The sequence below is a fragment of the Rhagoletis zephyria genome, unplaced genomic scaffold, assembly GCF_001687245.7.
Source record: "Rhagoletis zephyria isolate East Lansing unplaced genomic scaffold, Rhagoletis_zephyria_1.1 Rzeph_scaffold_01942, whole genome shotgun sequence".
Lineage (NCBI taxonomy): Eukaryota > Metazoa > Arthropoda > Insecta > Diptera > Tephritidae > Rhagoletis > Rhagoletis zephyria.
In genome coordinates this window covers 73,851-99,620 of record NW_016159026.1, presented here as the reverse complement: position 1 = coordinate 99,620, position 25,770 = coordinate 73,851, and the positions used below count along the sequence as shown (strand labels likewise).

At 37.9% G+C, this 25,770-nt stretch overlaps 4 protein-coding genes across 6 annotated transcripts; 2 read left to right on the top strand and 2 right to left on the bottom strand.

The window, feature by feature from the left end:
* Positions 1-316: 316 nt before the first annotated feature.
* On the top strand, positions 317-2,732 carry LOC108365644 (uncharacterized). Its single transcript, XM_017619736.1, has 3 exons — positions 317-544; positions 653-794; positions 1,819-2,732. The coding sequence occupies exons 1-3, from the start codon at positions 317-319 to the stop codon at positions 2,730-2,732; spliced, it is 1,284 nt and encodes a 427-aa protein (XP_017475225.1).
* Positions 2,733-3,697: 965 nt separating this feature from the next.
* Positions 3,698-7,670, top strand: LOC108365643 (uncharacterized). Of its 2 annotated transcripts, none has more exons than XM_017619735.1 (4): positions 3,698-4,051; positions 4,785-4,929; positions 5,801-6,075; positions 7,014-7,670. In XM_017619735.1, the coding sequence occupies exons 1-4, from the start codon at positions 3,851-3,853 to the stop codon at positions 7,647-7,649; spliced, it is 1,257 nt and encodes a 418-aa protein (XP_017475224.1). In that variant the 5' UTR covers positions 3,698-3,850; the 3' UTR covers positions 7,650-7,670. The 2 variants fall into 2 exon arrangements, with proteins under 2 accessions (XP_017475224.1, XP_017475223.1); XM_017619734.1 differs by having other exon boundaries at positions 4,785-4,941.
* LOC108365641 (uncharacterized) lies at positions 7,653-9,942 on the bottom strand. Its single transcript, XM_017619733.1, has 4 exons — positions 9,737-9,942; positions 9,499-9,655; positions 9,133-9,410; positions 7,653-8,365 (listed from the first exon to the last, which is right to left on the bottom strand). The coding sequence occupies exons 1-4, from the start codon at positions 9,917-9,919 to the stop codon at positions 7,709-7,711; spliced, it is 1,275 nt and encodes a 424-aa protein (XP_017475222.1). The 5' UTR covers positions 9,920-9,942; the 3' UTR covers positions 7,653-7,708.
* A 3,398-nt stretch (positions 9,943-13,340) lies between these two features.
* Positions 13,341-25,548, bottom strand: tadr (torn and diminished rhabdomeres). 2 transcript variants are annotated; one of them, XM_017619731.1, is made up of 12 exons: positions 24,871-25,548; positions 20,478-20,620; positions 20,196-20,390; positions 19,946-20,037; positions 19,715-19,849; positions 17,624-17,781; positions 17,285-17,529; positions 17,065-17,208; positions 16,736-17,001; positions 16,562-16,660; positions 16,347-16,506; positions 13,341-14,260 (listed from the first exon to the last, which is right to left on the bottom strand). In XM_017619731.1, exons 1-12 carry the CDS (start codon positions 24,882-24,884, stop codon positions 13,905-13,907), a joined length of 2,007 nt encoding a protein of 668 aa, XP_017475220.1. In that variant the 5' UTR covers positions 24,885-25,548; the 3' UTR covers positions 13,341-13,904. The 2 variants fall into 2 exon arrangements, with proteins under 2 accessions (XP_017475220.1, XP_017475219.1); XM_017619730.1 differs by lacking the exon at positions 24,871-25,548 and adding an exon at positions 24,744-24,854.
* Positions 25,549-25,770: the final 222 nt, after the last annotated feature.

The following is a 25,770-nucleotide window of genomic DNA, read 5'->3' as shown; positions in this document are numbered from 1 at the left end:
TACAACAGCACAGACGAGTGTAAATATGTATACACAAATGTGCATTTTATACATATATAAGTAGCACTAATTACACACCCACCAATGCAACGCTAGGAAAAAGTCAGCCGCTGGCAGTCAAAACTCGAAGCTCGCGAAAGCTGGACGGGCGCCAAAAGTTTGAGAATTTTATTGTTCTTAATCTGAAAGACACAAAGCTACCAAACGCTTTATTAGTACATACATATTTATGAATGTTCGTACATAGTTTGAGTACTAAAACAGTGAAAATTTTATTATATTTCGATCAAAAAAAAAAATAAAATTTTAGTATAGAATGCCACCTGCCGAGCCTCCTAAAGTCGTAACTGCAACAGTGCCGCTATTGACACGCGCGCATTGTGAGAAAATATTAGCGAAGGCCTGTGGCACAGAATCGAATTTGCAGCTAAAAGAATTCACCTTGAAGCCGGCTATTTATACGAGTGGCTTTCTCGGCGAATATTATCATTTGTTGGTGTGTTTTAGCGCTGCTGCTGCTGTTGCTGCGAATGAAAACGAAAATGTAAGTTGCTGTTTGTGCGATAAGTGTGGCATGCTTTCGGGCGCTGAATATATTTCTGTTGTTAATTACATATTGTTACTTTGTTTATTGTTTATTGGCTGAACGCAGCTGGCTAATAGGCGCGATTTGCAAGAGCTGCGCGCATTCGTCAAGCGAGTACCTCAGGCAAGTGTGGAGCCAGAGAAGGAGGCCATATTTCGCAAGGAAGCTGCTTTGTATGGGACGCTTTTGGAGCGTTTGCGAAAATATTGTAAGTATGTATATAAGGGCAAATGCATACGTAGATGCGACGCATATTGAATAATAGTTATTGGCTTTAATTAGCTGCTTTTACATTATGGGTATTCATGGAAACGCGTAAATGCCTCGTAAATAAACCATTTTTCCATGCAAAACGAAGAAGTTTACGAGGTTTACATGGTTACGAGGGATTTTCGCGTTTAAATGAATTGTCCTATTGCTTTTGTAAACAAAGGAAATACATGAATACATACATACATACACACATACGCACATACACCACATTGCATTACTCATACGTTCTGCCACCAGTGAACAGCACGTCGTATGAGCGATTCTATGGATAAGGTCAAAAACAGAGTGTAAGCCAAGCCGAAGATGAAGATGATTTTTAACCGACTTCCAAAAAAGGAGGAGGTTATCAGTTCGTCGGAATATTTTTTTTTTTTTTTTGTTTTTTTTATGTATGTTACCGCATAACTTTGGACCACGTCAACCGATTTCGATAATTTTTGCATCGGAAAGGTAGTGTCTCAGAGGTGGTCCCATACTAATCTGGTTAAGATCCGATCAGCGGATCATGAGATATATATATATATATTTTTTTTTTTATAAGAGAGTTGAAGTCGGTTTTTTTTTTTTGCTAAAAATTACTAGTTACTATATTTGTTCGTTGTTTGAGCTCCGAAAATTCCTGATAAAATCTCTGAAAATCCTAAAAAAAAAACTTCAGAAAGATAAAAGCAAACTATTACAAAAATTCCCAAAGATCTTAAAAATTAAATGAACGAAAATTTCCATAAAGGCAAAAAATCCTAAAATAATAAAGAAAGGTTCCGATAAATCCCGAAGGATCCTGAAAACTACTGAATGTATACGAATTAGCTCGAAAAGTCCCAAGAAATTTTCAAATTGCCCTGTGATACATTTTAGGCAGCCATGCCACTCGTTTTTTGTGATTTTTTTTTTTTAAACAATGCCAATATAAGTATTTATCAGTGTTGCCATCTCATAATTCTCATTATTTTTTTTAGCCACTGTTGCCTGGTCGCCGCACTGTTTCTATACCCGCGATGACATCATTGTGCTCGAGCAGTTGGATGAACGCAACTACGCTCTCTGCTCAGAAACCGTGGACGTTCTCGGCGAACACTACATGCGCTCGGTGCTACGCGGCCTGGCAGCTCAGCATGCATCCTGTTTCACACTCGAAACCAAAGAGGGCATCTGCATCGGTGACGCCTATCCTCAATTGCAAGAGGAGATCACCGTATCGGCGCAGGTGCCTTGGTACACCACTGGTTTGCGTGCCATACTCGCCGTCGCGAAGTCGCAAATGGCGTCGCAATCAATCGGCGTACGTGCAGAAATTGAAAGTCGCCTTACTTCGGCTGCCGAAAGCGTCTACGAAATGACAAATCGCTCATCCAAGTCCCGGAATGTGCTTTGTCATCGCGATATTTGGCATGGGAATATATTTTACAGCAGCATTGACACTTCGACGAATACAAACGCAAACGAGCATTCTGTCATCTTTGTGGACTATCAGACTGCGCGCTACTGTCCGCCAGCTATCGATTTAATCTTCGCTCTTTTCATGAATCTTGATAGGTCCACAAGAAAGTCGAAAGAAAAGGAATACCTGCTACACTATTATGATTGTCTGAAACGGGATTTGAGTTCGCAGGGTTTGGTAGCAGCGGATAATCTTACTTACTCTGATTTGCTTGCTTCGTATGAGGAACTCCAGCTGTTCGGTTTGTTCTATAGGGCAATTGCCACAACCATTGTGAAAGTTCCCCGGCAGTATGTGACCAATGATTATGTCCATGTGGAACGTACCGAAGCGGTGTTTAAGCTGATGGAAAGACTACCTCAGTTTCGGGAGTATTTAGAAGAGTGTATTCAAGAAATGTTGGAATTCCTAATTGCTCAAAATGCAAAATAGAATTTAAGGCTGATTTTTTTTTTGTAGCTTATGACCAAAGATTTGAAACAATTTAATATTTGCAAATATACGTATGACTTTCTATACATAAACCTGGTGGAACATTAATTTTTCAAACCCTTGGGTATAAATAAGCTAATAGGCGAAGTTTTCAAAGCATCGTCTGGTAGTGAACTTTTTTTAAAAGCTTTTATTTAACATGCTTTGTATATGTGTATGTATGTTTGTGAGTATGTTTTGTAGCAATTTTTTGGCAATTTTCCCGGCGACCTTGAAACCAAGCTCATAGCTGGATGAAAATGCAGTATGGAATATTAATCAAACCCTTATTCATGGTCCGATTTGGTTCATATATCTCGACGCGGGGGCCTGATTTAGTTTATATTTAGAATACACATATATTACCCAAATGAAAAGTTATAACTCCACAAAAAAAAAATTCCAATAGGTGGCGCAAGGGTTGAGATATTTGGAAGCCTCGTATTTATGGTCTGATTTAAATTTAAAGGGCTTGCTTCAAAAATATATCGCCGATAGGGTGTAAAATATTTTTCTTGCTAGTCGCACATACAATTTTTTTTACAACCGTACCAAATTTTTTTCTAAGCCACCCTCGTACTAGCTGATTTTTCCCTATCAGATACATTCTTCCAATTATAATACTAAATAACAATTAAGTAGAGGCAAGTTTACTGGGAGTAATCGTTGCAAAGGGCTTGTTATCTCATTGCTTAAAGCTCACATACATACATGCATACGTACATATGAATGAGCGCACTTGTCATTCACATATCGTCGCCTGGGTAAAAGATTGTCGTATGTTACGCACGTACGTATGGCGCTTACGACAATCATTTACCCAGGCGACGATATGTATTTATATACATATGTGGTACATGTTAGCAAGTGATTACAATTGAATATAATATAAGTAATGAGTAAACTAACATTATGAGCTAGTTGCTATTCCATTGTCGCAGTGAGACGACGCAATCGTGAAAGTGATTTTCTTATCTTCTGCAGAAAATTTAAATACTAAATATGTGCGCTAATGTTTACTTACTTGCGTAAAAATTTGTAAATCGAAGTAAACTACTAAAATAATCTCACGCCAAAAAATGAGTCCTACCTCAACTCTGCAGTCAGCTAAAACGCAGAATGGGCTCTTCTCACGCACAGAGGTCGAAGAAATTCTCAGCAATATGTTGGGTTCGAATGCGGCCGGTCGACTGCTGACCTACGAAGTGGTGCCTGAGTGCGGCCCAACCGGTTACTTGGGTGAATATTTTCACTTGCAACTGCAATATCGCATCGATGAGGTAAATATTTACGCGAATGCGAGTAAAACTAAGATAAGGAGAGTGTCAAAATGGCGTGAATATTACACTTATAAGTATAAATAAATTTAAGTGGTGATTTTCACGTTAGATATCATCGGTTTGTGAATTCTTAGTAAGACGTCTTTCAAATAGAACCTTGTGATTAAAGTCTTGTTACAGAAAAGTAACCAAATGACCTACAATCAGATAATACCCACATTCGATTATGCGATCTGTTCAAATATGATTCAAATTTCGACACCGGCAACCCTTATCGCATACGTCTAAAGTTTATACACATCTGGGCGGTTCAAAAACGAAATTCCGTCAGCTGTTAATTCGTTAATAAATGTTGGAGAAAAAAATTACCAAGTTCAGTATGTAAACTGTTTTTTTTTTGTATGAATAAGTTTTTAATTTCAATATGGTATAAAAATTTTAAACATTTCTTCATAAATTACTAGACCATATCACTATTTGTGAGGGTCTTATTAAATGAGTTTCTTTATTTCATAAGTTGATAACCGAAGTTAATCTGTTTCTGGGGCTCAATTTCCACAATCAAATATACTGTTGTTTGCCCACTCCAACAGAACCCACCTCATACAACTGCTAATGTTAGTTAATACATTTATCAAGCTTTATTATTTTATAACCCCATTTAGTCTAATTGACAAAAACGAAACTATTTAGACTTGATTGTTTGTTTGGTTACTTTTTACTGCATTTTCAGTGCACTGATGTTCAAACAAAACGTGTGTTTGTCAAATCGTTGCCTTATCATAATCCAAAGATGACAGCGTTTATTGAAGAATGCGGCATGCTCACCAAAGAGGCAGCGATCTATGAGCGCCTTTTGAACGAGTTAAGAAAACTGAGTGAGTTGTTGAGTGAGTTAGAAAAGAAGGGAAAAATAAATGAATGACCAAACGTATACACGACATACACTTGCGGTCAGCTGATTAAGTCAAGTGAAATTTTGACTAGATTTGGAAAATTTTCTTTCTCTTTTATTTAATGTTTATATTTTTTTATAAAAGTTTAGCACTTTAACTAACCAGCGCCACATAAATCCACATTTTCAACTTCGCACAACAAAGTGCAAATGTCAAGACGCTAGAAAATCGCGTTGATTTGTAATAATTTTTTTTCCTGATGGCCAGCACATTTTCTCCCGTACTAACGAAATCGTCGAGCATATTTTATATGGAAGAAAATGCACAACACCGTCAGTCAAAAAAAATTTTAAAAATCAACGCGATTCTGTAGCGTCTTATAATTTGCACTTTAACCTACTAAAATTTAATTGGCTACAAAACTGCATACCCAAAATTTTTCTAAAAATTCTGAATAAAAAGTTGAAAATTTTCGGTGGCAAATGTTAAAGTTTGTAGAAGTTTCATTATTTTTGTACGAAGATTGAAATGTGGATTTATGTGGGGCTGGTTAGGTAAAGTGCTAGACTTTTATAAAAAAAAATATTAAAATTAAATTGACAAAAGAAAAATAACCACAAGTAGTCAAAATTTCACTTGACTTAAACAGCTGACCACAAGGATCTGTACATATTCAGTATCTTATCAATCGATCACAACAGAGATTTTTAATTTAGGTACAGCCTCACTATCAATATCCATATCTCCATTCAAGTTAACTGTCAATATTTACTGTTGCTTTTAGTTAAGCCAATATATTCACAATTTTTTAATAACTGTTATCTCTTCTAATTTGGTAAAAAAAAAATCTTAGCCACTAATATCTGGTGTGCTCAATGCTACTTTACCCGTCGCGATTTGTTTGTTATGCAAAATATTGTAGATTTGGGTTATGAGCCTGTGACGAATCCAGCAGAATTTCTGACGCAATCACAAATGGATGTACTCCTGAAGAGCTTAGCCACCATGCATGCCTGCAGTATTACCTACGAAGAGAGGAAGCAAGTGGATATTGGCGAGCAGCTGAACAACGTTTTAAGGGAGATGACAGTGTCGCCAAAGGTGGTTTTCTATACAGCTGGAGTGAGGGTGAGTAACCTTTATTTATTCTTCGTTTAGATAACAGATATTTTACACAAAGAAAGTCTTAGTCCCTTTGGAAAAACTATTTTAAATATTTTTTGGTCAATTACTCAAAAACTGTACATAAACACCATTGAAAAACTGGATAGAAATATGTCGGCCTTCAAAACATAATTGACTATAGATAGTTTGAAATTTAATAACTTGGTATAATTTTGTGATATTCAAAAATTTTTACATAAATATTTTTTGTAAATTATAAACTGAATTTAATTTTCTGATCAATTAAAAATTGAATATATATTTTTTGGCCGATTAATAAGTGGACAACATAAATGTTTGGCAATTTACTATTAATGTGAAAACTAAATTAGAAAGTGGACATCGATTTTTCATACTTTAAAACTCGACATAATTTTCTAGTCGAAAAATTTGTTGGTTAAATGCAAAAACTAAATAAGGTTTTTGACCGATTAAAAATTGGAAATAGAGTTTTGGCACTTTAAAAACTGAACCTTTTTAATGCAAAACTTGAGCGTAGGATTTTGGTATTTGGTTAATTGAAAACTTGGAAATAATTTAATTTAAAACCCAGGAAACATCTTTTTTTTTGTAATTTTTAAGCAAAACTTAAATATTTTGTAATTGCAAACAGGACCTAGTTTTTCAAAAAATGGCCTAAAAATGGTCTAAAGACGGTACAGAAATTTTAAACGTTTTGTCCAGTTTTGGCATGACAAAAAATTATGTCAAGTATTTAAATTACTTAAAATTTGTACCCCGTTGTTACAGAACCAAACTGGTTTCCCCTTTTCAAACTACCGAAAAATTATTACCGTTTTTTACGCTTAAATCTTAATTTTTAGGCTGTGTCATATTTATCAAATCCTCTTGAAAGCCAAGCGCCATTTTCCGTTTTCCTTTTTTAATTTGTTCACTTTCAGGCTGTCCTAGCTGTGGCGCGTGTTCACCCCGCCTTCCAAAGCGAGGCGCTACAAAAGTTCATCGCCGACGAGCTGCCGCGCCATCTAGACAGCGTCTACGAAATGGTTAATCCATCCAGCAAATATCGGAACGTCTTTTGCCACCGCGACCTCTGGGGCGGCAACTTATTCTTCAGCAAATCTCAACCTGACGCCGAGCCGGTAGTTCTAGTCGACTACCAACTGGCGCGCTATAGTCCGCCCGCCATTGATGTTCTCATGGTAGTCTACCTGAACATCACACCACAGCAACGGAAAACGCTGAAATATTGGTACTACGACAGGTACTACAACTACTTCGCCGACGAACTGAAGCGACAGGGTGTGGACGCCGAGCAACAACTCAGTCGAAACGAATTCGAACAGTCGCTAAAGTCGCTGGAGCTCTTCGGTGCGCTCTACAACTGCATCTCAGCGACAATACTGCGTGTGCCGGGCGATTATTTGAAGAACTTAAAGCTGAATCACCCAGATGCCTTTCATCGCTACACAAATGTTGACCGCGTTAATGAGGTGCTCGAGCTGCTGAAATTGGATGTGAAATTTAAGGAGTATATCTTTGATTGTATTGAAGAAATGATGCATTTGTTGTTGTAATAAAACATATATTCAACTTTGTATCATTTAAGTTTAGCTAAAAAATTTCAGAGGTCTACTTAATCTAACAAATCTCCATTTATTTGTAAAAATTCCATAAGCTCTTCAATGGGCCACATAATACGCGATTCATATGTGGGATCGAGCGCCATTAGCCGTAGGAACAGCTCCTCGCGCTGAACATTCATGTAGTAGTCGAACTTTTCCTGCTCCTCCTCGCGCCACTTGCGCGACAAACCATCAGGCATCATCGTCAGCGGTTTGATAATGGCCACCAGAATAAGCACTGGCAGGTGAGTACGTCGGCAGTCTTCCAGAAAATCCTCCATCGTGATAGTGTCGAGTGGCAGCTTCAACTCCCGGAAACGCGCTTGCAACTCGGCATAATAATACTCCAGATATTCTTGTATGCGCAGTTTTCTTTCTTCAGCTGGCGTTTCGCCGTACAAGAAGAAGAGTACATCCATGGCTGGTGGCGCGTAACGGCTTAGCTGAAAGTCCACAATGCAGCAGGAGGTGGGTTCGCGGTTTGCGTCGAATTTGAAGAAAATGTTTCGTTCCCAAGAGTCCCGATGCAAGTATACATTGCGCAGGCGCGCGGAGGGTTCCGTATACTTTTTCACATCTACGAGCAGCGCATAGAGTTTTTCATCGATCAACTTTTGTATTTCGGGTGTTTGGAATTTCTCGTACCTTTTTGCGAGGAAAATGATACCCTGAAAATAGAAAATGTGGGGATTATTATTTCCCAGATGGTATGCAGAGTTCTATTCCTCATAGAATTTTAAAACAAATGCCCACCGGCTCACACTACTACATTCGTTTTAGCCATTGTAGAGGCAAAGCGAGGTGCCTTATTTGCATTCCCGAACTAAAGTTATTTATTCATAAAGTAACAGTCTGAGTCTTTTTGAAAAACGTACACTTTACCCAGTAATGCTCAGAAGATCTTTGAAACTAATGGTCGAAATACTAAGGCATCTAAGCTATTCTATCGCGTTGTTAGGCCACTTGGATCTATGATGTAGCCAATATGAGTAAGATTGGGTACTCCATAGGACAAGCTTCATGGCGTCAAGAGTCGCATGCGGTCTTTAATGTGGACAACTGCTAGAGAATCCTTGAGGATAACAAATAAGTCATTAAGGGTATTTAAAAATGATTAGGCGAAAAAGTTGTATCAGGTAGACGGTAAAACATCGACGACATCTTAACTTAATCTAAGCAATATTTTCATTTATGTATGGGGTTAGATAACTACATGGACCTATCTCTGGTTTAAACTTTCTGAAGTTATTTAGCCCTCCTAGTAGGATATCAACAGCTCTTCGGGTATAACTTTTAAACCCTATTTTTCCAGTGCACTTAAGATCATTTCTAGAGAAGAGTGAGTAGAGCATTACAAAGTTGTTTTGCATTTATTTCAGCTTTAATAAGTATCATTCTCTAACCTTGCAAAGGCGTATCTCTCATTGCCACTCACCTTCGCTCCCGTAATATACCACTCGTTTTCAGTGGTCAGCATCAGTTCGAACAACGAATCTTTGAATTTTACGCCAATTCTTATACCCTCTCTTTCCTCCCAGGCAATGCTGGCCGCATGTAGCTGTGCTAAGTGTGTAAGAAATAACTTTCGATGCTTATGCGTATATAGCTCATTTGTTTCCAAGTGCCGATAACCCAAAGTAGGCGTTGCGAGATCTTCGAGCACCAATAAATCTCTGCGGGCATAATAGCACTCGGGATATAATTTCGTAGAAGCTATTCAAAAGTTTTGTGGGTTAAAGTAATATTTTTTGCTTATTTTCATTTAATTTTTTTTTCTTTTTTTAACAGACTCAACACTTACCATATTTCTGTATATTTGGCAAAATCTCGGTATAGGCACAGACCTCTTTGCGGAAGAAACACTTACGCTCGCACTCAGCCCGGTGCAGCGCATTTGATATGGGCACCGATTTAACGAAGTAACAAAAATCTTTAATTCCATCACTCGCTCCCGGTCGCTGTTGGTAAGAGAATGTGATGAATTTGTGATTACCTGAACCATAGCACACTTGTTTAGCTTAGCTTCGTAATCATCTTACCTCATCTTGCACTCGAATGTGCAATTTGTAATATTCTCCCATGAAGCCTACAAGTTCATTCGGCCCCTTTTCAAGGGCATAACTATTAATTTTAATACTTTCATCTTTTTTCAATTTAAGCGTATTTCTAGCGATTTTTTCGCATTCTTCAGCACTCAGAATTTCAACAATTTTGGCATTCATTTGATTAAGCTTCTAATCGCTACACTTGCCAATTTAGAACTGCTGGCGCTCACAAAAAAAAAACTGTATCGCATTTGTTTATGCTGTAACGCTCACAGCAACGATCATTGTTGCGCTCTCAATTGCATATCTATTAGTGAAATCTGTTCTTCGCGCTATTGTCACGCTGTATGTACATTCATGCATACATACGCAATAGAAATAAACGTGCGCAGATAGTGTAATTATTTTATCCCATTCATCGGTTTAACGCAATGGTTCCCAACCTTTTTTCCCCGTAGATCCCTTTGCTGCTACTACATTTCAAAGATATTCCCAAAGCTCTTCAAAAAATGTGAGGATTGGATCTAACGATGTAAATTTGCACCGCGGGTGAGTTCCAAGACTGAATTCGCAGTGGCAAAAATAAAAATAAAATATTTTCTTGTGTTTTATTTATTAAATGTGATTACACACTTGCAAGTTATAAAAAATAGTGCTTGTAATGCGTTGAAAGTACTCTCTCGCTCTGAGGAGTTATATTTTTTAAGAGAACTCTGAGCGCCAGCGTTATTTACATTCTGTTTACCACAACTTCCTCTCATGTTCGGCTCACTCATGAATTTGCATGTGGCGCATTCGTAAAATAGTTTATTTGTGTTGATGGAATCATTTTTATTTTTATCTTTTGCTGCGAGTTTTAAAGTGATGCAAATGCCTGGTTTGAGCCAGTTCCGGCCAAATGGTTAGCTGTCTCATTACCATGTACCTACTCCCGAATGACCAGGTAGCCAGAGTAAAGCAAGCTCGTTATGTTTACCAACATAAAATAATTTGGAAGTACTTAGATAGCGGGCTGGCCATTGCCTTCAGTGCAGCCTGCCTTTAAATTCAGATATGTAGTCCATGATTTTGAGGATTGAAAATACCTCAGCCTAGAAGACCGGGGCATATTGCCCAAGAGAAAAGTGAAGCTTATCCCCATTAACTTTGTAAAAGACCCCAGATCCTGACTCAGAGTCAGTTTTGGAGCCTTCAGTGAAGATTCGACAATGCGTGAGTCCGAGCTCAGAGCTGGAATAAAACAAGCATTCGACCTCAGGGAACTCAACATTATAGAATCTCTTCAACAAAGGTAATGGTGACGTACTATCATATAGCATTGAAAAGAAACAAGTGCTCAAATCTCTGCCGCCAGCAATTTTGGCCTCGCCTCGCCAGTGTTATAAGAATATCCGTTTCTTTTTAGTCTGAACGTGGCCCTTAAGGACACAAAGTGACGGTAAGTGCAGCTGTGCGTCAAGAGCACTACACACCACTCAAAAAAAATAAACTTAAATTAAGGGGATATCAAGAAACCATTCTGGTTACTATCGAAACCAGGTACATTTTCGTGGACCCCCACTTACAACTCGCGGACCCCGATGGACCACTTTGGCAATCACTGGTTTAAAGTGACTACATTTGTACACATATCAGTTATCTCTCGGCTATCATCGCTTAGAGATTTGCTTCCACTTGTAGTTGCAACGTGATTGCTATGGGTTGATTAAGAATAATGTGTTTTATCTGTTATAGTTATATACATTCATTCATATGTACTTATGTATATATTTGTATATGCTAAATATTTTATTTTAATATTTTATTTTTAACAATGCTTAAGCTTTGAAAATACTTTTGAAGAAGGCTGCCACCTTTTTGAAAGGTCCAACTCAATTAACTAATTCAAAGGGTATATAAAATATAAAAATACCGTAGTCAAGCGGAAGAATGTTAAGAAATCATTAGTTTGAACGTTTCGAATGTTTGAATAGAGTTGCCATGTTTTAAAAAGTTTCATTAAAATTATTCAGTAAGTTGGATAATAACTAAATGATGGATATAAATCGAAATGGGTTTGAAAATGATTTATTTCTCACCTTTATTTAGGAGGATTGCCATTTGTCCGAACAATCAAATTCGAATTAGCTCATCACGAGGCCACGCAATGAGCGGCTGAGCGGAAATGCCGCTCAATAGGTGGCCACTTTTCCGCTCATTGCGTGGCCTTGGCCTAAGATGTTCATTTTTAGATGAGCACTTCAATTATTGGAAAGGAATGGAAAGTGCAGCACATCAGTTCAATTCGGTAAAGAATTTTTATTACTCCGACTTCTATACAGACTTAAGTAGGATTGGATAATTAGGTGTGGAAGTTGTTCAACGGCTTTCACTGTACCATATTTCAGAAAAATAAAACGACAGATTTAATGGAAAACCACGCCTTTTAAAATAATATTTTTTTTTCATTGAATATTTTATTAGTCTAGCATCAAATCCATATACATATATGTATTTTCTCAGAGTAAATTCGACAAAATTATAAACTAATGTAATTGATTTAATTGAATTATACTAAGGGATGTGAAGTATTTGATTCAAAGCAAAATTAGTAATAAATTTTCAGTACATGAGTTTTACGTTTATAGTATAAACTTTATACATATTAGCGTTCAAATCAAATATATGAAAGTACCTACCAAAATATATTTAACAAAGTGTGATTGAATTTGACAGTGCTCTCATAAGAATCATCCTGTAAAGTCAAATTGAAAAAAAAAATAATTCTGAATTTTCAATCGTTTGTTTATATTTTTTCACACTACAGCACATTAAAAGAGAACCACACTGATTTGTCAATCAAACCTTGTTTGATACACTTTGGTACCCACATATCGCACGTTTTCATTTCATTCACTATTTTCATTCATACATGCCGCTTATTACACTGTGTAGCAGTAAATTTTGCACACACAAAAATGAATATATTCGCGAAACTATGGGTGAATTATAGTAAAAGTGCGCACTTAGTTTTGCTCTCTGACGTCAGGATTTTTTAAAAGGATTTTGAAATTTTTGAAATTCAAAAAAAAAAGAATTGATTATTTCAAAAAATTATTAAAAAATTTAGTACAACTTAGGATAACAATAAGCATATCGTATAAAAGAAAAAGTTCTGTAGAATTATAACAGGATAAATTTTTTGGTGCATAAGGACGAATGGGTATGGAAAATGTCCTTTAGAAATTTTAATCCTTAAATATCCTTGAAAATTTTAAATATTTTTTGAAAAAAAGTATTGTTTGAGGACTAATATACGCACGACCTCATCATCGAATTTCGTCACGCAAACTTTATTAACTTAAAAACATAAAATTCACTAAAAGCGTATTTTCAATACCTATTCGTCCTTTTTAACTAAAAAGCTTTGTTGTTTTTAAATTCTGCAGATCTTTCTCTCTCATTTGGTACCCATATTGATATTCTACATTGCACTAAATTTTTTTAAATAATTTTTAGAATTAATCATATCTTTAAAATTTCAAAGTCCTTTGAAAAAAAATCCTGCCGACAGAGTGAAAAACTAAAAACGCAGTTTTACTATATTTGGCCCATAGTTTCGTGACTATATCGATTCTTTCGCGAGTTTTGAAATTTTTTGTTTTTGTCGCACGGTGTTATTATTCTATTTAGATAACTATCTAAAAAGTTCTAAAGGCTAGAAGAATTAAGCGCCGCAAATACGTAAGACATACACGCATGTACATATGTATGTATGCATGTATATTTAAATATATGCCTATACAATAAACTATGTAAAATGACTGTACACTTGAGGTAAGAAGCTCTGTTTAACCCGTTTCTATAGAAAAAATACGCCTTCTTCCAACGTCTAGTTGCAGGCAAGCAATCAGCATTTGCGTAGACTACGCAATGGCAATGACTATGGCTAATGACTACGGCACGACATTTCCTCCGAAGTACGCCTTCCTATAGGTACTCGATTGTTTGATCACTGCTTTTATGTACATACATACAAACTCTTCTCCTCCCTTGCTTCTCTCCGTGCTTCTACTTATTCACTCCAGCAATCGTCATCATCGTCGTTTCTATCCTCCTTGAAATCGCATAAACTGAAATCCTCATTGAAGAGATCTTCGCTTTCCGAGGACCCAGCTGATTGTCATCTGGCTGCTGCATTTACACGAGTTGGTATGGTAACGACCCTCTTCGGCAGATGAGGTATATGTACGGTTGTTGCTTTCGTTGCTGTTTTGGGCGGAACGTTCGGTATCAGCTGTTCTTGTATTGTGCCACCACTGTACTCGAAACAGCCACAGCACCAATTATCACATCGCAACATCAAAGCCAGACCAGAGATTAGCCAAAAGAGTATCGCCGGCCAAGAATAATATGAACAGCCGCTGAGGAGTATCCCACCCAGCATGATAGTGGTAGTACAAAGTAACGGGTTCACGTTTACGGCACCGTTACGATAGCTCGGGAAAAGGGACATCATAGAACTGATTATTATGCAACCTGAAATGGTAGGAAATAGAAAAGTTATTGGTTTCAATAAAAAAGAGTTAATATTTGATAATTTGACTTCATCGAATTGATTAAAATGTGGCTTCCTATTCAACTACAATTTCCGAATGAAACTTTAACAAAGCTTTTGATTCTGACATAACAAAAATAAACCTCTTGCCCGCGCTATCGACATTTTAATAATTTCAAAAAGGCGACTCTAATATAAAGCTAAGTTAGGTAGGGTGGTTCCCCAAACAGTGGCAGACCATAAGCATTAACCCTTTGTTGAAACATTTACAAAACGGTAAATGCAAATCTATAGCGAAAAACGATGAGAACCGGTGTGTGGGGATCAGAGAGTACGACCAAAGTGTTAAGCTCGCAGCCTCATAGCCCAAATGAAGGAGCTGAGATGATCCCACTTCAACATTCTCTCAACAGCTGCAGAACGTTAGTACCTTTTATGAGCCCATGTAAATCAATTGACCGGCGTTGATGCACCCTCGTCCCGTAAGACTTTGGAGCTGCACATGTTTTGGTTTTCACGCACCCTTCGCAGAGCTGGTACGAGAAATATATCCAAGAGTAGTTCGAATGAGGTCAAAGTTGCCACTTTCTTCTTCTAGGTGAAATCCACTAGGGGGCGAGCGTCCAGAATACAATTTCCTGCATTGAAGTTGATGGACCGACCGTTCTGGTAAGCTTCGACTTCCTTCGTGCCTCCTTTCAACAACTAACTCCCGTCCACTTTGCTTTCTAGATGGTATGTGAGAGAAGATAGAGCTTATTGTTGCCAGTCTAGGTAAGCAGTGATATGTGTTATAAGGGATAAATTCAAGATAACCAGAGTGTCCACTAGGGTGGTCTAAAAAAAGTAAAGTCGGAATTTTAATGCTCTCACCCCCTAGGATTGTTTACATCGAAAAAATATACCCCAATTTCTTATTTTGAAGTAAGTAAGTAAGTAATATTTAGAGATCGCTCAAAGGGATCAAAGTTTTCCACGTATTTTTATGGGTACAAAAAAAATTCGTAGAATGGTATAGAATTCTTTAAAGGTAATATTTTTCTATCGGAAAACACTGGTTTTCTTCAGGAGATTCCCAATATAATACCCAATTGTTTATTATTAAAATAGGGTTATATTTCTTCCGGCATAGAACATTCCTAGGGGTGAGAATAAAAATTCCGACTTTACTTTATCACATACATTTTCGAACTACCCAAGTGTCCACATCACACATCATCGGTCAGTGAAGAGCTCAGTATCTCTCAGCATTTTCTGTAGCATTCTTACCTAAAGCGTAGACCGTCGCTTATTTATTCAACTTAGTTTGGTGTTTAGTGCCGGAAGGGTAGCGCTAAGGGGCCATTTATTCCAATACGGACGACGGAGTTTAGCCCATTCTTTTTCCTGAGTAGCGTAGTTTCCCCCTGTTAAATTCTGTAGAACTTTGCGTACTATCTGTTGCCAATTGCCTTCTTTCTCTGTCGAAAATATTCTTCTTCACTCTGTCGAAAATATTAGGCTTTTTCCTGCCTATAATCAAAAATTCCTGACAAGCGATCGCGAGTAATTCGGTTTATAGTCTACAACTTCAAGAATTAACGATTAGAGACTGATTAGTCTGAGTCCGTGGGGGAGATGTGAGAGCATTTTCCTAACCACAATTAAAGCCCTGACGATGTGTCCCCGTACACCTTAACCTTCACCTCTTGGGACATTTCAAAGACGATACGGCAAATTGTACAATGAGCAGCGAGGAGTCGCTTAAACTTATCCCCGATGCCCATTTTCTATCCACACAGTCCCAGATGAAGCCTCTCATTTAGGGACAGGGGATTGGGGTAAGAAGTGATTTATGAACTGGCTGAGAACAAAGCATTGAGCCTTCAGTTCATAAGAATTATCGAAAGAAAATGTCGTTAAGTAACCTTCTGCTTTAGATGACTAGAGGTTTATGCAAAGAGAAACCGCATAGAAGAAAAACCGAATGAATCCATGTATCCTTACACTACTAGTTTCCATTTCTCACTGCTCATTTTCGTAGCTCTCGCTTTTTTTAAAAATATTCAATTACTTTTTTATACTAACCAGCAATGTATGTTAAAAATGTGTACGGATGCTCAACCGCGCTACTGATGTTGACACATACGACAAATGAAACTATAGTAAAAATGCTGAACATGATTATTCGCCAAGATTTCAGAGTTGGTAAACGCACACTCATTTCCATGGGACCAGCGGTTGTGACCTAAAATGTGAGAAAAAATTAATGCACATTTTTTATGCTTACATCTCAAGAATACCTTAATTTTTTGTCGATATTCATCGACTATCGCATCTATATCGGTTGAGGTATCCGAATCGCTCTTCTCAAATTTCTCCGGATATTCAAAATCGGAGGGCTTCAAAAGAAGATATCAACGGTTAATGACTTCTTTTTCCTACTCATTAAAATCTAAAATTTATTTGCTGCTTACCGGGGGTTCTCGATCCGCGAGCATCGCAGACTCCACATCTTTCGGTGTACGAGCAGGGCAAGGCGATGTGGGCTCACCCAGCAATAGCCATTCCTTTTCCAGCTCCTTCTTTGGTTTTTTCTTCAACTTTGGCTTCATAATTGCGCCCTTCTTGGCTAAACTAGCGCTCAAAATGCTGCGTTTAATTCTGCTATTCGAGGAGGAACTCTTCACCACCAATGGTGGCGCTGTGGCAAGACGACTGTAGCTGAGTGACGAATGGGTTGCTATAAGAAGAAAGATATTTACATGCTTATGTATATACGTACGTGTCTTTGGCTTGTTCTTACTATTTGGCTGTATGTATTTCGGTCGGTAGGGAGAATACAATAAATAGAACGCTCTTAAAAGACCCGCGCATATGTGACTGCCCGCCAACATATGGGTGAGAATTTGCAGCGGACACGCAAAGGCCAACATAGCGCAGAGACTTCCTGTGATTTAGTTACAACTATAAAATTGCTCATCTATCTGAAATGGGGTATTTTTTTTTATTTTATTCAACCTTACCGCTTATAAAAATTGCTAGCACAGGATTGCCGCTGTCCGGACTTTCATAGCTTATTTGTTTCGAGAACACCTTCCACTCTGCGGTCGCAAAGCGTACGATGAAGCCATAAAGCTCGGGAAAGAGTTCCATATATGCACCTGTGTATGTCAACATCAGGAGGCAAGCAACAGCTGGTACTAGCTGGTGCATATTCAAGTCGTCTAGAAATTTGAAGACTGGTATAGCAATGTACTCAGGAGGAGCCCTAAAATTGAAATGAGAAAAAATTGCATTGGCTCAGGCGATTACTACTAACATTATACAGTATCCTACTTATACTCATGAAATATCTTACTTACTTGAAATGCACCAAGACAGTAAAACACAGCGCCGCAAGCCCCAAAGTAAGCACGCACTTGACGATATGAATCAGTCCTGAGTATCGTAAAAAGCCGGAATCGTACGCTGGATAGTGTCTGGGATAGGAGAACGTGAGTAGTGCCGCTGCTGTGAGTACCTGTGCAATGAAGAAGAAGATAATATTGAGAACTTTAGCTCACGGATATCAATAACAGCATTTACTGAGCCCACATTACAGGGAAAATGGGGGACGAGTTAGATCATGCAAGTACGGCTCGCGCTTCGAATTTGAGGTAGGAGTTAGGCTAATAACAAATCGTCACCGAACCTATCTATAGAAGATCGACCCATCTCGGCGGCCAGTTCAAAAACGCTCTATTTCAGATATTTGCTCAAGAAATTCAGAATTTGCTTGAAGAACGCCTTATTTCGGAATTTTATTGAAAAACGCCCTATCTCAGAACTCTGTTCAAAAATGTCCTATCTCAGCTGAAAATACATCAAAAACGTGCTGAGATGGGGCGTTTCTGAATCGACAACTGAGATAGGGCGTTCTTCAACCAAATTTTTGAGATAGGGTGTTTTTCAATAAAATGATGAAATATGGCATTCTTCAATCAAATCCTGAAGCAGGGCGTTTTCGAACTGGCTGCCGAGATAGGGCGATCTTCCATTCAGGCTGTGAAATACTCTCATCGATACATATCGAACACCTGTTCTTCTTTGGGAACAGAGATCAGATCAAAATCGCCTAGGTGAAACAGAAAGCTGAGATCACAAAGTTCCAGAGTAATAGAATATTTCCAATTGGACGCTCACATTATGGGAAGACTGATGCCTGGCGGCGTGGCCAAACGAAACACACCTACACAAGTGGCAGGTCCATGTGATAGCCAGTAAATAACTAAAAGAATTTGAATGGAAATCTCCAAAACTACTCGCATATTCAGATAAAGATGTGTGACCCCAAATTCCTAGGGGCCATTAGTGATAGAAAAGTTGACATTTAATGCGGGTCTGAAGATGAGCGCAGACGAAACAGAAATAATACTCTTCATAACAAGGCAAAAGGTGGCGGTGTGGGCACCATCGAAGCCAGGTAACATCGATCTGCTCCTGAAAGACCTCACAGAGTATTTGGGTGTAGTCTTGAATGACAAATTGCTTAGGAAGTGTGGAAAAGTAAGTATGTATTGTATTTTTATGAGAATCTGTTTTTCATTGCAGAAATACACTTGGACTTGATTCATTGGTGCTGCACTGAAAATTTCTCACTAGAGAACCTAGCTGCTAAATCTGCGGGTAAAAGGAACACAGGTAGAACGGAAAATATGGCATCATATTTTAATTTTTAAAAAAGTTTACTTTAGGAAGGATGGCGCAAGGGAGTGAAATCTATCCACAAATCCCTTATTATAAGTATACAATAGGGCTGGGGCTATTCGTGTATTCGGATATCTGGATGTCGGTTCGGACATTCGTGTATACGCATAAATTGCGGATATCCGGTTAGTATCCATTCTCTTCTGTTATCTGATTATCGGATTGATATCCATTCTCTTTTTTGTTATCCTGATATCCAATTAATATCCGGATATCCGGCAGATTAATCTAACCAAACTTAACCTCCATCTAAGCACTTGGAAGGTAGGATAAAACAAATTAAATAAGTAGTACATAAACATGTATATGTAGGCTTCTGCCCTTCATTTATATGCGGACGCAATGCACGCAGACCAGATCACCAGATTAGTGTGCTATCACCCCAGCACTGATGTAATCTTTATAAACGCAACCAAGTTAGTGTGTAGGTTCTCAACTTTCCATGCTTGGCATTGAATTGTTTAATGAATGCAAGCTATAAATTACAGACCACCCACCCACGCGGGCACAGCTCACAGAGAGATTTGCAAACAGTAAACCACAGAAAATCCAAATAATTACTACAAATGGTCGCTTGTCTAAGGATTGAAAATCAATATTAACCCTTAGACGATGTAGAAATAATTGAGGAGCGTTTAAAAACTAGCTTTCTAGTTATTCCTAATAATGTTTATGCATGTCTATTCACACTTTAAATTACCACTTACACTTTTAATGCCATTCGGCCGAAAGAAGAAGCGATTAAACTCAAGCGAGTGTAGTCTCCAAGTAGTTACCAAGGCTAGCGAAATGTTCATGATTATAATGCCAGCGATCATGAGGACGCAAAAGGCTTTGGAGTTCTGGAACGGAGGAAAAAATAACACAAATTAATTAGTGGATGAAAACATAACAAAAAAGCAAAAATTATTAAATACGAATGCGTTATTTTAGTCTACCTCCAGACCCAGCATGCACATGCAAGTTATGAGAAGAACCACCGCAACACCCAGCACATCCGGCCATGGCTCGTTGGCCGATGAGTTACGGCCTAAAATTATGCAATAAATTAGTGTTAATAATAAGCAGCAACGTACAGTGCTACAAAAATGTGCTCGTACCGTGAGCAAGTGCATTTGCCTAAACTTACTCTGCGTATTTACGTAAGCCTATACATATGTACGTATGTACGTATGGCTGTACACTTACCCAAAATAAGAATATGCGCCATACCGCCCGTCATCGCATCCAGACAGGTGCTAAGAGTGCGCGCCAAAACTGCACAAGCACACAGTATCGCCAGCACATCCATCCAGGTGGCTAGAAAGAGGCAAGAGAAGTCAAATTTGTTGGTGGCACGTATGTAAGGCATTTGGACGGAGCGTAGAGTGGCTTTGCAGTATGCTGCGAGAAGAAAGAATTAGAAAAGAACGAACAGTTAGTTAATTTTATAGCATAAATTATGTAGTATGCATCTGCCTGGGAACCAACCTGCCATTATAGCATACACAGCTGCCAAAATGGTGGCAAACAATATAGCAGCTCCGCTAGCCTCATTATAGATGAGCAAGTAGACAATGATGGTGGAACCAATCACCAAACGGCTGACGCTACCGTCGAAGAATTCAGTCACGCTGGAAAATAGCAAACAATGCGAAAACTTGTAAGATTTTTTGGGTAATTGTTACAAACTAACACCTACAGAAATATACATACAGTGGTGGAAAAATAAATGGGGATACGATATTTTAAAAATTTTGCCTATTTTTTTTTTTTGGGTATTTAATATTTATTATTTTTGTATACAACTGTAGCTCATTATCCAACAAAAGTCAACGCGATTTTTTCTAGTAGTGTCAAACTTGCACTTTGTCATACTAAAATTCAATGGGCTGTAAAACTGCATACTCAAAAAAAATCCGCAAATCTGATAAAAAAAAGTTGAAAATTTAGATGCAATTTTGCATAATTTTCCTAATTTTTGCACTTTTATGAAAAAATAACAAATATTAAATAAACAAAAGAAAAACAGGCAAAATTTGTTAAAATGACGTGCCCTATTTATTTTTCCACCACTGTCACTAATTAAAAATGCTATAATTTCGTTTATTTTTTTTTGTTAACATCATAAGAACTAATCAAGTTTTTAAGAAAAGTGTATTACTGTTCGATGTAGCCGCCTATAGTGGATTATAGCATCGAGTCTATCCGGGAATGCTTCACAGGCTGCACGAATGTGTTCTGTTGGTATTTTGTATTGTAAATTTATATCAGCAAATCTAACGTGAAAAGCGTTTTAACGATGCTTTATTACCTTGGGCACGAAAACAATTTGGTAGAAGTCATTTGACGGTTCAATAAGACTCGCCACCATCGCATAAAGGTCGCGAAATCCAACTTCTTTTATAAAAAAAAAACTTCCCTGCTTCATTGCTTCGCAACAATGGCCACAGGACTTAAACCCAATGGGTTTTTCTATACTGTCTGTTCTCGACTGGTCTGGTTGAAGCATTCTCGGACAGACAGTAAAACATTTTTTTTTTACTTTTTATTTTACCAGTTTTTATCATGAGCTGATGTTTGTAAGGAAAAAATTATCAAAACTAACGGGTGATNTAAGTTGGTTTAAAGGGCATAGGAGATATTTATTGTTTTGTTTTGAAATAATTTTTGATGCTTCGTGTGGCCGCCAATCAATGTTACTTCAAGACCACGCTTCCTTATATGTATGTAGTTTTACAAGACTTCCCCATATAAGTCCTCTCTATATTCTCAACAGTTTTTTCTTAATACTTAAATACGCGTATTCTACAATACAAAAAGGCTATTCCTTATTCAGCACAGACCTTTTTTTTCTTTCAACACAATTGTGGCAAATTCAATGTCGATCTCGGTGTGTGTACGACTTATTAAACATTTTACATCGTTGAAGAGCATATGCGCACCTACAAAAACACATACATAACTACATACATACATATATTTTTACTATTTGTTGCATTGTTTATACTTCGTTTTTTAACCTTTCAACAGTCGAGAATTTTTCACAACATCCTTGCGGATTTCCCTAATGACTAGTGAGTCAGCAAAGCAATGAATGAGGGACAAGAGCTTCCTCTATACTCAGGTTGCTCATACGACAGAGGCGACAAGTTCAGGTGTATAGCAAGTGCATACATATGAACGCACACATTCATATATACATACATACATTCACGAATATAAAGGTGATTAGCCACATAAAGCGAACATAGTAAATTTGTACGCGTCACTTTTTTATTTGCTGCGGCTGCTTTCAGTAAGTTTTTAATTTCAATCGCTTTCTTTTTGCCTCTTCGCTTCGCTTTTATGTTGCATTTATGTATTTATTTTAGTTTCTTTAACATTCCACTGTTGATTTTACTGTGGGTCTATGACCTATTTACTTTTTCACTTTGAATGAAAGACACGGGTAGTTATTTGCGTAACCAAGTCCTTCTCCATCTCGCCCATCCATGGCAGAGGAGGGCCTCCCCTTCCTATGCTCCACTTTCAGGGCTAGAGACATTTTGTCCATTCGTACGAGGTGACCAAGCCACCAGAAGCGTTGTATTTTAATTTTCTGCACTATGCCCGTATTTTTGTAAAGTTTATCGAATAATGGCACCGTCCACGCTTCGCTGCCATACATCACTACGAGCATGGTGAGTGACTTTCACATGGCTGACCATATTATCGATGTTAAGCATTGGCTTATGCAGAAAAAGTTCCGAGTCGCGAATGCGCCGGCTGTACGATTGATGACAAAAGACGTTTCGTCTTATCTTTGTTCGCCAAGTTGGAAAATTCAAAACAAACTGTCGAATATCATCAGCATAAATCTAAACCTATGTTTGCTTTTGAATGGATCATTTGGAATGGTTGTTTCTCAAAATTCGGATCGCTGTATAATGACAATTCTTTTCGGTACTATAGAAGGAGTCTTTCAAACCAAAAAAGAGTTGAAGAGATGATATGTGTAAATCCTTCTCTCGCGGGTCCTGGATGTGGACGAAGGTGTTTTTCCTTCAAAACTCAGGACTTCGGCCACTAGAACATCGTGTGGGTTTCTTACTGGACTACTTCCTTTATCGATCCCAAACTGGTGTCGCGCTCGATAACAGCGTGGCCTGTAAAGGACATACTTAGTTCTTTTCTTTATCTTTTTGTTTTGATCGCAGACACTACTTCATACTTAGCTGCAGAAAAATAGTCATCTGGAACCTAGTGCTATAGAATTCCACGTATTTGGCCCAACTGACGTTTATCAGCATCTGTTCGTTATCGGACGTTTCGTGGACTTCAAGTGCAGGTATAAAAAAGAGAAACTCGTTCGTCGGATCGACCGAAATTTATAACTGCATGGAGCCTTGGGTCAAGACAGAAAGATAATGAGCTTTGGTGGGACCACTACGACTTTTTATTATAGGCTCACTGAAGTCTGCAGCGTCTGCATCCAAAGAGGCGCGCCGACAAGCGAACGGACCCTTAATGTGTGCGGAGCTTGTGACCTTCCATATGAAAGAAATGTCTAATGACAGGTAAGAGAAAAGCTCGGATAATACGTTCTTCTTTTGATGACGACCACGGCTAATGTTTATAGGACTACGATTTGAGGACATACACTTTGAATTCCTAGGCCCATAATGAGAAAGTGCTAGTCCGGCTAGTCGATATTCTGATGATGGCAAGGGCATTCTCGTAAGCCATTAAATGTGACTGTCGAATGGTCACTGGCATTTACATACCCCAAATTCAGACCAATATAATATTAACTACGAATATCTTGACCTTGAAATCGAGTCCTTCTTTAAAATTCCTTTGTCAAAGTCTTGATTTAACATTGAGAATCTCATTTTAGAAGGTTCTTATACTTTTTTTTTGCTCGCCAAACAAATTTGAGTGTACGGGTTTTGACGGATTTTTCACCCACCACTTTTCGCCCGGCAGCCCTGGTAACAAAACATTATAAAATCTAAAGTTGGGAACTTTTTCAAAATCCAGGGTTCTTATAAGCACTGAAACTCATCTATTAATATAGTACATCTACTTAATTCTATAAGGTCTTTATTGAATAATTTACTGAGCTTTTTACAAAGCTGAATTTGGAAGGAAAATGAGATTAGGAAACCGCCTACTACTTTTGTGTTTTATTATTTCTTTTCGGACTAAGTGCGTATTATTCTAGTTACACTACATTTACTGCGGTACAAAAATAACAACAGCAAAGTTCTACCGCCAGTACTCTATGAAGTGTAGGGGTAAGAAGTAATTTTGTTTGTATGTATGGGTGCGCTTTGAATTCAAATTTTGCATAATGATAGCAAGTAACTTAAAGCATAAAAGGTGATACGAAAAATAATTTCCACTCAGCATTGCATTGCACAAAGCCGCATTTTTCCCTCCGCATTGAAAGTAATATTTTTGTTTTTTTTTGCTAAAACCAAAAATCAATTTATCGATTTGCTATTGAAAATGCTAAGTGGCAGGCATAAAGTAATCGCAATGTAAATGACAGTTAAATGCTAATTAAGAGCGAGCAAGTATCCACTCACTGCGAGTAGTTAAGAGGACTTGTGTTAATGGCCGCAGATAAGCGGCGAAGAAAATGGATTGGAAATGCATAGATTTGCATAAATTGCTGACTGAATTACAAGTGGCATGCTCGTGGCATGTCGCATATTGTGTAGATGACGATGTGGATGAGGATGATAGCAAGGAGTACTATCCACGCAGAACATACTATATTTACATATGTACATTAGTGTGTGCATAATGCAAGAGAGTGCCGTCTTTTGACTGCCACATTTGAGTGGCATAGGCGCACACAAGGTTGCAATGCACAAGCCCGCTGCTCCCCACTCACCTTGCGCTGGCCATTTATGTATTTTCTTGTAGTCCGTATGCCCAATTGTTTGCTTTTATGCCTTCCTTTGCCTTCTATGCAGCCGTATGGTTCGCAGCGAGCTCTAGGCGTCCGCTTCTTTGATGGCACGCGGCCAAATCTTATTTTTTTTTTTTCGTTTCTTGTTGTTATGCGCACAAGCAAAAATTTCGCAATGATTTTCTACATTGTTTTCACCTTTTTTTTCATTCACAGATAATTTTTTTCTAATTTTTAGAAAATATTTTATTTATTCTCATTTCATTTCATGCAATGCAAATTCGCATATTTTGCACTCATTGAATTTTTCCTTACACTTCACAGCCCTTTTTGGGATTATTTAGCGAAAACTTGGCTAATTCAGTCATATTTTTCCACTTTATCTTCTGCTTGTAGTGGTAATATTTAGCCAATCAATTTCGCTTCTTTGCACTTAAATATTTTCGATAATTATTATTTTTTCAATCACAAACAATTTTTTTACGCTGCTGTCCACGCCCCTCTCACACTCCGCACTCGTTCATTCTGCCGTTCTGTGTCACAACTTTTCCACTTAAAATTCGCAGTTTTGCATGCCGACCGAGATGAAAAGACATTCCCCTAAGAAACGCACGAAACGAACTAAATTGTTGGGGCTGCGATTTGTTGCACCATTTGAGCTGCTTTCTTTTGGCTTCACTTTCTTTTGCTAATTTGCTGGGGGAAAACTGCCTTCTGCGGCATCACTGGCAGCACTGAAACATATGGCTATTATTGTTTGGCCGCAAGAGCCACCCTCCTCAATTCATTTGCTCTCTTTTCTCTCATTTCTGTGACAGCTGCTTTATATGTTAATAGTTGGAGCACGGGTTGTTTCAATATTCAAAACAAACAGGCAGTGGA

Coding starts and splice junctions, on each gene's coding strand:
- LOC108365643 (XM_017619734.1), top strand. CDS start 3,851: ATGAGTCCTACCTCAACTCTGCAGTCAGCTAAAACGCAGAATGGGCTC. Junction 4,052..4,784: donor TGCAATATCGCATCGATGAG/GTAAATATTTAC, acceptor CTGCATTTTCAG/TGCACTGATGTTCAAACAAA. Junction 4,942..5,800: donor AAAACTGAGTGAGTTGTTGA/GTGAGTTAGAAA, acceptor AAAAAATCTTAG/CCACTAATATCTGGTGTGCT.
- tadr (XM_017619730.1), bottom strand. CDS start 24,823: ATGCCACTCAAATGTGGCAGTCAAAAGACGGCACTCTCTTGCATTATG. Junction 17,209..17,284: donor GCTAGCAATTTTTATAAGCG/GTAAGGTTGAAT, acceptor ACTAAATCACAG/GAAGTCTCTGCGCTATGTTG. Junction 14,261..16,346: donor ATTTTTAACATACATTGCTG/GTTAGTATAAAA, acceptor CTACCATTTCAG/GTTGCATAATAATCAGTTCT.
- LOC108365644 (XM_017619736.1), top strand. CDS start 317: ATGCCACCTGCCGAGCCTCCTAAAGTCGTAACTGCAACAGTGCCGCTA. Junction 545..652: donor CTGCGAATGAAAACGAAAAT/GTAAGTTGCTGT, acceptor GGCTGAACGCAG/CTGGCTAATAGGCGCGATTT. Junction 795..1,818: donor GGAGCGTTTGCGAAAATATT/GTAAGTATGTAT, acceptor TATTTTTTTTAG/CCACTGTTGCCTGGTCGCCG.
- LOC108365641 (XM_017619733.1), bottom strand. CDS start 9,919: ATGAATGCCAAAATTGTTGAAATTCTGAGTGCTGAAGAATGCGAAAAA. Junction 9,656..9,736: donor ACATTCGAGTGCAAGATGAG/GTAAGATGATTA, acceptor TCTTACCAACAG/CGACCGGGAGCGAGTGATGG. Junction 8,366..9,132: donor GGTATATTACGGGAGCGAAG/GTGAGTGGCAAT, acceptor TTCTATTTTCAG/GGTATCATTTTCCTCGCAAA.